This window comes from Frankliniella occidentalis, unplaced genomic scaffold (genome assembly GCF_000697945.3).
Source record: "Frankliniella occidentalis isolate FOCC.00 unplaced genomic scaffold, Focc_3.1 Scaffold149, whole genome shotgun sequence".
NCBI lineage: Eukaryota > Metazoa > Arthropoda > Insecta > Thysanoptera > Thripidae > Frankliniella > Frankliniella occidentalis.
In genome coordinates, this window is record NW_026267276.1 from 812,418 (window position 1) to 821,224 (window position 8,807).

General features: G+C 43.4%; 1 protein-coding gene across 1 annotated transcript; it reads right to left on the reverse strand.

Moving 5' to 3' along the window:
- Positions 1–2,373: 2,373 nt before the first annotated feature.
- On the reverse strand, positions 2,374–5,583 carry LOC113208310 (uncharacterized). The gene is made up of 10 exons (XM_026425261.2): positions 5,374–5,583; positions 4,854–4,960; positions 4,602–4,778; positions 4,354–4,499; positions 4,197–4,263; positions 3,961–4,114; positions 3,689–3,885; positions 3,444–3,576; positions 2,957–3,102; positions 2,374–2,872 (listed from the first exon to the last, which is right to left on the reverse strand). Exons 1-10 carry the CDS (start codon positions 5,459–5,461, stop codon positions 2,510–2,512), a joined length of 1,578 nt encoding a protein of 525 aa, XP_026281046.1. The 5' UTR covers positions 5,462–5,583; the 3' UTR covers positions 2,374–2,509.
- Between the last annotated feature and the right edge of the window lie 3,224 nt (positions 5,584–8,807).

Sequence of the window (8,807 nt, forward strand, 5' to 3'; positions counted from 1 at the left end):
ACAAAACTTACAAGTTTAACCATAATTAATACATGTAGTTATTCTACAATTTACAAACACATTTACAAACTTCACAACATATACCGCAAAATAACATATTTTTTATCACAAACAGAGTGATAAATGTTTAAAGGGAGTGGGTCATACAAATTGACAGGTTTTATGCAAGACCAATTGTCACTAGTTTGAACCTCATAAGCATGAACATGTTCGTTCAAACCAAGTACAGTAAGGTAGGAGAAAACAAAAACAAAATCATCATGACACGTGCAATTTAAAATAGATTCAACAACTCCTAAAACAGGACCTCCAGTCTTAGAGATGTCAAGAAGCAGCACCATTCCTGATTTATACCTAGTTCCTTTTAAGTTCAACCAACTAGGAGACAGCAACTCTGACGAGGAACGCATGCACTTGGGAAGCAATTTCAAAAACGTCTGATTATTAAAATCATCTAGCAGTACCTCACAGGAAGGACCCAATTCTGTTTCAGGTAAAAGAGACGTTCTAGATTTAAAACGATGACAGAGATTCAGTTGGTGTTGAATAGCTGCTGTTAAAGCAATATTTCTGCGGGACTCTGTAGCACCAAGTGGGATGGTAAGTGAGCGATGTTTCCTTTCGAAAGACTTAGTTGACATACCAGTAATAGGCCCACTCTGATCAAAAACTGTGCCGTAATGCACAAGGTGGTGAAATTTTGCTTTTAAGGTATCTCCAGTAACTTTAACATACATTGAATTAAACTCTGAAACAATAACATTTAAAGACAATGCCAGTGAAGTAGCTACATTCTTTGAGAGGCAAATATCAAACAATTCTACAAGTTTCAAATACAAATGCCAATATTCATCGTCAAGAGGCACCCTATCACCAACTAGAAGACCGAACAATTTCACAAATAGGACTGTCTCCGACCCTGACATTTTCAATTTATGGCGGGCAGAGAATTCAGTAGACACCTGGGGCATTTTGTTTGAATCACAAGGGCCATATTGAAACAATGCTATCCTATGGTTAAGTTCTTCAATGGTAAAATAGGTTGGGATGCAATGTCTTAAAACATGGAGCATTACATAATGGGCAACCCCCTCACTTAAGTCGTGAAATCCGTCTACTGCAAAATTTGAAGTTATATGGAAAGAGTTCAGCTGGTTAAAAACCGAATTAGTCTTGATTCCAGTAACAGAATAATCACTTAGAGCCACATCATCATTATATGACTGTACAGTTCTCAAAGTACTTTTATCTTCAACAGCCACTGTAGTAGTAACTTTTCTGTGAGTTTTACAGAATCGACAAAAGAAATTAGATGTAAAACATTCAACAAACCCACCAAGAGAGTTAAGTCCAAGGTTGTCTCCTAACAAGAGGCCAGTGACAAAGTAAATCCTTTTGGGCCCCTCTAGTGTGTCAATGAGAATACCATTAGTTTCAAGAGAAATAAGCTCATCTATCAAAGGTTGAAAAACTTTTTCATCACCAAAATCCCTCATCCAAGACTCAAACAGTAAACCTAAAAATATATTTACGGTAGATTCCTGACATTCCTCTGGAAGACAAGGAATAGAATGGTAGACAGCACCTAATTTATCAGTATGTGAACCTAAAGGGTTGTTACTCTCCACCTCATCAAAGTAACAATGAAGAGGAAGTACAATATCTCCTTCTGAAAATTTTGAACGCTTAGTCTTCCACAGTTCACACTGGATAAAATTTTGTTTAGAATTTACATTAGCATTAACAGAATTCATATAGGACAAAATTTCATTGAGGCAACCAGGAATTTCTAAAAACTTTTTCAGCACTTTCCCTAGTGGGACACACTGTACAAAACAATCCTTTGTTTTAAGAACAGGACCATTACTTGTTTTAACACTGATGTCAACTTCTCCAATTTTATGAGGCACTGGAGGAATATAATCACCATTACTTTCAAAGTATTTAAACCGGCGGTACTCTGTTGATAAGTGCGAAAACGGATTAGCATACTCTGAGAAAATAGTCTCTACATTTTTAATTTGATCACAGTCCAAAGTCATTGAAGTAAGCAAAGAATTCTTTACATTTGAGAGTACACTGTTATTAACAAATGAGTTACAATCACTAACAATATCTTGGACGTACTGCCTTGGCAACTTAGGCTTACAATATAACTTGCTCACAAAAATGTCTGTGTCACTGATCATGTTTTTTAAAAAGTCATTTGAACTCTGACCACTATGTGAACTAGCATTATTTGAACTCTGATCACTTTCGTGTTCCACATTGGAAGAATCATGAAGAGCAAAAGTTAGAGAGGGAGTGATATGGTTACTACTAGCACAACTCAAATTACTTGAAAGTCCAGAGCAGTCATGCTTCAAAAAGTTCCTATACTCAGCCACACCATAAGTCCTCCCACAAGATTCATTTGGACACATGAAAGGTTGGTTTGCATGATCAATACTGTGGTGCACTTTGTAGGATTTAAATGAATTCACAGAAACTTTGCAATATTTGCACTTCATTATTGATTATTAAACCTTTCGGAGTCCTTTAGTCTAGCAGCAAGATAAGAGCGAAGGCCTCTGTCATTTAAATAATCTTGTGGAGTGCTGAATTTAAAAACAGCTAACTGCAAAAATAACCAGATGTGTCTTGATTCAATTGGGTATCTTGCATTCAGGCCAAAACAAAGTTTGAAAACACCAAACACTGCTTGCTGGGGTGTTGGAACCTCCCACCTATGGTTGTCAACGCAAATGAAACATTGTCTGATTTCCATGAGATTATAACTACCAACAACCACAGCCACTGGTTGCAGTTGATGCTTGAATTTGTGTAGGGTAACTTTTCTGGCATTCAGTTTCTCTTGGATTAAAGAAATGTCCTGCAAAAAAAAAAAAATAACTATAAATAAAAATGGTTCTGTTCACAAACATGTTTCTTAAAGGGGGAATGAATAATGACTTACCTGAACATGAAGGAGGAAGGAGTCCACTATTTCCTGTTGAGTGGGTCGATAACATTTACTAGATTTTGAAGCTTCGTCAGACTTTGGCACAGTCCTCACACGCCACAAATTTGGAAGCTCACGGATGATAGATAGAAACTGAACATCTATAAAAGTAAACATTGTTTGTATTAAATTCAAGTAAAAGAAGTTTGAAAACCTAGTTGTAACATCCTAATAAAGTTTGAGTGGAAAATAAAAAAAAATAATGCAGCTTAGAGCATTTACTTATAAATTAAGAAACTGCAAAATATTTTTTGAACCATATGCACTTTTGGTGAAAGTTAAACTAGATTTGAGTGAAATCTCATGAGATATACCACTGCACTTATTTCACCGAGTAAAAACAAAGTAACCAAATTTTTTCGGTGTATAATTTACCCAGGAAAGTGGATTAAAATTGATTCAGCCTGCCAACACATGTTTAACACACTTCAATAAAACTCACCATCAGGTACATTGGTAGACAAAAAGGTTGGGTTCTCTGTCCTTATCTCAGCTAATAAAAATGGAACAGCAGCATCCCATAGCTGAATGTCAGATTTTAATGCCTCCTGCTCCCTCTCTCCATCCTGAGCAATCTAAGCACAGAAAAGAAAAACAATTAGGGATTGACAAACATAACATTTGAACAATGTACCTCTGGTAATCTTAAAAAAAAAAAAGAAAGGCTGCATAAGAACATATACCAACCAGTGTCCAGCCAAGGGGCTTGGCCAAGCAAATAAACTTGTCTAGATAGATGTTGATTATTTTATTGCACTCCTTCTTAAAGACCTGTTTCCTTGCACGGAACGTTGCCTCCCAGGCTGCCTGTATATCTGGCCATGAACTGCCTGGGTTGTAGAGAAGTTCCAGTTCTTCATTACAGTCAATGTCTGTGTCATCACCTAAAACAGAATATATATTAATACCCAGCACAGAACTACTTTTACATAGGTTAATTTAAGATATGTCTTGCATACCTGAATCTTCGCCAATATTATCAGCCGTCTCATTGGGTAACGTTGTAATTAAACATGCTTCGAACAGGCTCCTCCGGACTCCGTACCACTTGTAGCGAAGTTTGCCTTCCACAACTGTACGTTTGTTTTTGGTAACAACGTCATACCATGTTTGCTGTGCAAATATGTCAGTCAGAAAAAAATGATAGATATTCAAGATTCAAAACAGGAAACCAGGAACAAAGTAAAATAGTTACCTTAGCTTCATTAGGAAAAAGCTTCACAATACTGTCACTGAGTTTGTCAAAATCATCCCGCACCAACCTGAAAATAAATTGAATTTGTAGACATGCATCCAAGACAAAATCAACTGTTGCAAGAACACAATTCGATTGAGGACAAACATCAACTTACCCTCTGTTGTAGTTTCCCTTGAGCTCTTTGAAAATGGCTTCCTGAGCCAAGGTGTCTCTTACAAAGTAGTCAAGGAACGACTTACTGGCGTAGAAGCCAAGAACAGTGAGACCGGGTATTGACTCCTTTAAATGTTGGTGCAGCTCCTAGAAATCATTTCAGAAGGATTGTTGACATCGAGTATTCATTTCAGAAGTTAATGTTTTGTGAGGCCTAAATAACGACAATGCACGATCAATGAAACTTACATTGACATTTGGCCGGGCGAGGAGGGCCTGTAACATCCCTTCATCAAACTTAGTCCTTTTCCTGGGTGGACGACGTAAAGTTGAGGTGTTACGAGCAGATGTTGAGGGGATGCAATCTGCAAAAGTTGAGCAGTCACTGGGGTTGGGAACCACAGTTTTTAGCTGCTGCGATTTAAACTGTGACAAAATAAAGAAAAGATGAGTCTATGCAATTTAAATTACTTACATAACCAAACTTGTCAGTGCTCTTACTTGTTCAAAATGAAACAAAAACTCAGACCGGGGGCCCTCGAAAGGAATCAGCCGCTCAATGGTGGCATTTTTAATGCGCAGCAACGAGCTTGTGGTAAACCGCTGCTCTGAAAATTGTAAAAGAAACTCCGAGTTATTCAGTCGCAAGTGAAAGTAACAAGTAATTAACCAACACAACACGTTGGGTCGGCGGTCATGTTATTATGACCCACGGTGTGGGTCACGCCGCACTGAACGTGTTAACAAGAACAAGTTAGCATTATGTACTCGAAACAAATGAGCAAAATTTAAAACTTAGGTAATGTGCTGAATGACCCGATGCATTCATTCAATACACGGCAGAGTCCCAGTCAAACTGAAATACATAACCTCAAACACCACAATGCGCTCACTGGCTTATTTCCGTAATATTTCCAAATCAGAGCCAAATAGCCAAAGCCGATAAACTATCCAACATTTGCGTACAGCCGATAATTTAACAAACACTATACTTGAAATCAGAATTATGACATTTACTTACCGACAAAAGCTTGAACGATATCAGGGCTGAGGTCCCAGGACCGCAGCAGCGATGCCAAGTCCACGGGCGACGGCGGCAATGGCGGCATACCGAGCGAGGAATGATCTTGATAAATTCCATCACTCGTTTTTTATCTTCCCAACAAACATCGAAGTTCGAATAACTAAATTGTATCGATTCGTTCAACTCATCTCGATTGGTCGCGAGAGCCACCATGTCAATTTCTCATAGCTCTTCCGTCAGTTATGGTGACGCTTCGTTATAAGGCGATGGAACGATTGGTGTTTAGGCGCACACTACGAATGGATCGGCAGTTACAACTCTTTCGTCTACGTTGACAGAATCATTCAGGAGTGCATTGTTAGAACAAAATCCGGCGTATCAGGGACAGCAATACCGTTCTGTAGTCATAGCTTCGACGTCAGTTCTGGTAACTGACTGTGTTCTCTGGACGGATAGCAACTGACATGTGAGTTGTGACAACTAACAGTTTGCTACGGCAACTAAACCTTTTTTTTCCGTGAGGAGGTCCCGCTCCGCTCGAGGAGGATATTTGTAAGCAGAGTTGATATGAATAAATCAATTGCGAGTAATTGTTATTCGCCCCTTGCTCGCGGGGGCCCGCAAAGAGGAGTTCGTTTTCCCGTCGGGTGAAATCCTCGAGCATGCGAAGAAGGGTACAGTACAACAGCAGGAGTACATTGATTTGATTTATACTGACTTTTCCTGCCTTTTAATTAATGTTTCAGGAGTTCTCCGCAAGATTTTTCAACTTATTTTAAGTTATTTCTTCACTTTATATGGTGGAATTTTTTTTTTTTTTGTTTTTTGTCTTGCGCTTAGCTCAGGGCTTCACAGAGTTTTGTGTAACTCAGCTGAACTCGCTCTGATTGAAAGGAAAAACAAAACCAGATCGGATGACAAGCACTTTCCCCACCTAGTCGCGTCCTTCCTCGCACCTCTTGCGTCAGGCCGTACGGGGACGTTCCATTCGGCGGGAGGCTGGCTGCTCCAATGACAGCGGACAATTAATCCTAGCGGGGCGAAGCTGCATCGTGGCGTAGCGAGGTGTGGTGAGGCGGGGCGGGGCGGGGCCATAGAGAGGGAAAGCCCCCGCGTATCGCTGAGACAATGACCAGAACATGTGCCGATCTCGTGCATGGCGCCTGTGGCGCCCTATGGCCGCACGGAGAAGCTCTTGTCCGCCCCGTGCATTCAAGTCTCCTCCGCTCCCTCCCCCCTTACGTCTTTTTCTCTCACTCTCCCACTACCGCGCTCTCGCCGACCCCAGACCCAGGTGCAAGATCGAGTGCGCGTGAGAATTGATTGTCCAAAGGTGAACTAGGCGTGTTATTTTTGTTTGTAAAAAAAGCAACACAAAACAAAAAATCTTTCAAAGACGACGAAGCAGGTATAGCACGTCATTTACCCTCCTCACACTTTTGCACGCACGCACGCACGGTCTAGTGGTGTAGGTCGTCACGATCGGTCTCGAGTGCCCGTGGGCCCGCCGCGCCGCTGCCGCACACTCCCCCCTCCCGGCCGTCCACCCTCCGTCGAGAGAAAGCTATTATTAATATTATGGATAAGTCAGTCGCTCCTCAAGTCGCTCAGTCATCCGTTTCCGGCGGAACTGCTGTATCGGCAGCAGCAGCAGGCAGCCGGCTCGATGTTGCCCCCGGGGCACAGAGCGCCGTAACTTCGCGCCGCTCCCCGCCGAGGTACAGCCGACAGGCCGTGCGCCGCCGTGCGGGGGAGACCCGAAGGGAGACGCGGGGGGAGCCAAGGGACCAGCAGGCCGAGGACCAGACCGCAGCAGCAAGACATTACGGACCAGGCCGCACACAATTACGTGCATTTTCCCCGGAGCCGTGCCGCCGCTGCTACCGCCACCGCGGAACTGTTTGCGGCTCCGGTCACCAATACGGCCCAGCGCCAGTGCGAAGAGGGGTTGCATAACAAGTGCACACACAGATCGAAAAAAAAGGGTTTTCATACGAGCGCCATAACAAGAAAGACAGTGCCTCCAGCTGCTTCACAACAAGAAAGTAGCTTGCGCGAATCTTCATTCCAACTTCATCAGAACTCGGTAAAAATTGTTGTGCGGACAGGGGGGGAAATCGGATTAAAAATATTTTTGTCGGCCACAGAACATCTATGTAAACTGGTCAAAGTTGGCAAAATAATTTAAGCATCAGCATTTTTTCTGTAGAACTATTTTTTTAACTCTGAAAAACTTTTCAGAAGACATTAACTAAGTGCCATGAAACTAGTTTAGTTATTTTCATTTTGACGCTATCCATCAATTTGGAATTCAGGTTACTGCCGTAGAGCAGTTATAAAGAAAGATAGAATGTTGCAGTAGCTCTTAGTCACAAACGTGACATCAATAGGCTGACGAGTTCTCTCGGATTCGGATCTTTGGAATAACGCTGACCCTTTCCCCCTCCCCTATCTTCCTGCAGGTCCCGCTGTCGCGCGCGGGGGGACCTTGAACGGCTAGAGAGGGTTTCTCCCTACATGCAGCTGGCAGCGGCCAGCAGGGGGGGACAAATCCGGGACGCATCAGCAGCCATTCATCCTCCCTGCAGGCCGACTCGAACTGAATATAAAGGGGCGCGTTTCGCTCCAGTGGGGCTCCAACCGGGCTCCTCTGTGAGGCTCCAGTGGGGCTCCAGTGGGGCCCTGGTGGGCCGGACAGGCCGTAGGGTGATGTATCGGAGTGCGGCTACCGCACACACGCGTGCGCGCTAGCAGAACCTTGGCAGCAACTATCGCTAAGGAGATGGAGGGTCCTGCAGCTGTGTTAGTGGGTCGTACTTGATTTCTCGTGCCGCAGCAGAGTAGTCGGGTGTAGCGGAGGCGCAGCAGGCGCGTAGGCAGGCGACTCCCCGGAGAGGGCGAGGGCCGGTGAGGGCCCCCGCGGGGCCGGGAACAGGAGGAACACGGATCTGTCGTGACCCGCCCGGCCCGCGACGACCGCAACACGACCGGCGGGCAAAGGCCGGCCCGCCATGCTCGGCTGCGCGGCGGGTTTGCCTACCCCGCTCTCGTCAGGCGGTTATCAGCCGCACGCCCGGGCACCTCCGGCATCGGACCACGAAACCCATGCGACTCCCAAAGCGACGCCCAAAGCGACGCCCCTACTGATTATTAGTTGGTATGGTTGACCTAAATAATGAGTATGTGACGCATATTAGTTATTTTGTAACGAAGTGGCCGATCAACCATATCGGCAAACCGAGGAAGAAAGAAAAAGGCAATGATAAAAAAATCATTATTAGGTTTAACCAGCTGGAGTACTGATGAATTAAAACTAATAAAGAGAAAATAGCTTATTGTGCAGCAGAAGAAAACAATTTCACGTTTACCAAACAACATTGTCAAAAGTGAAACAGGGAGGGGGGGGGCTAATGATTTCAGGTAACGGATAA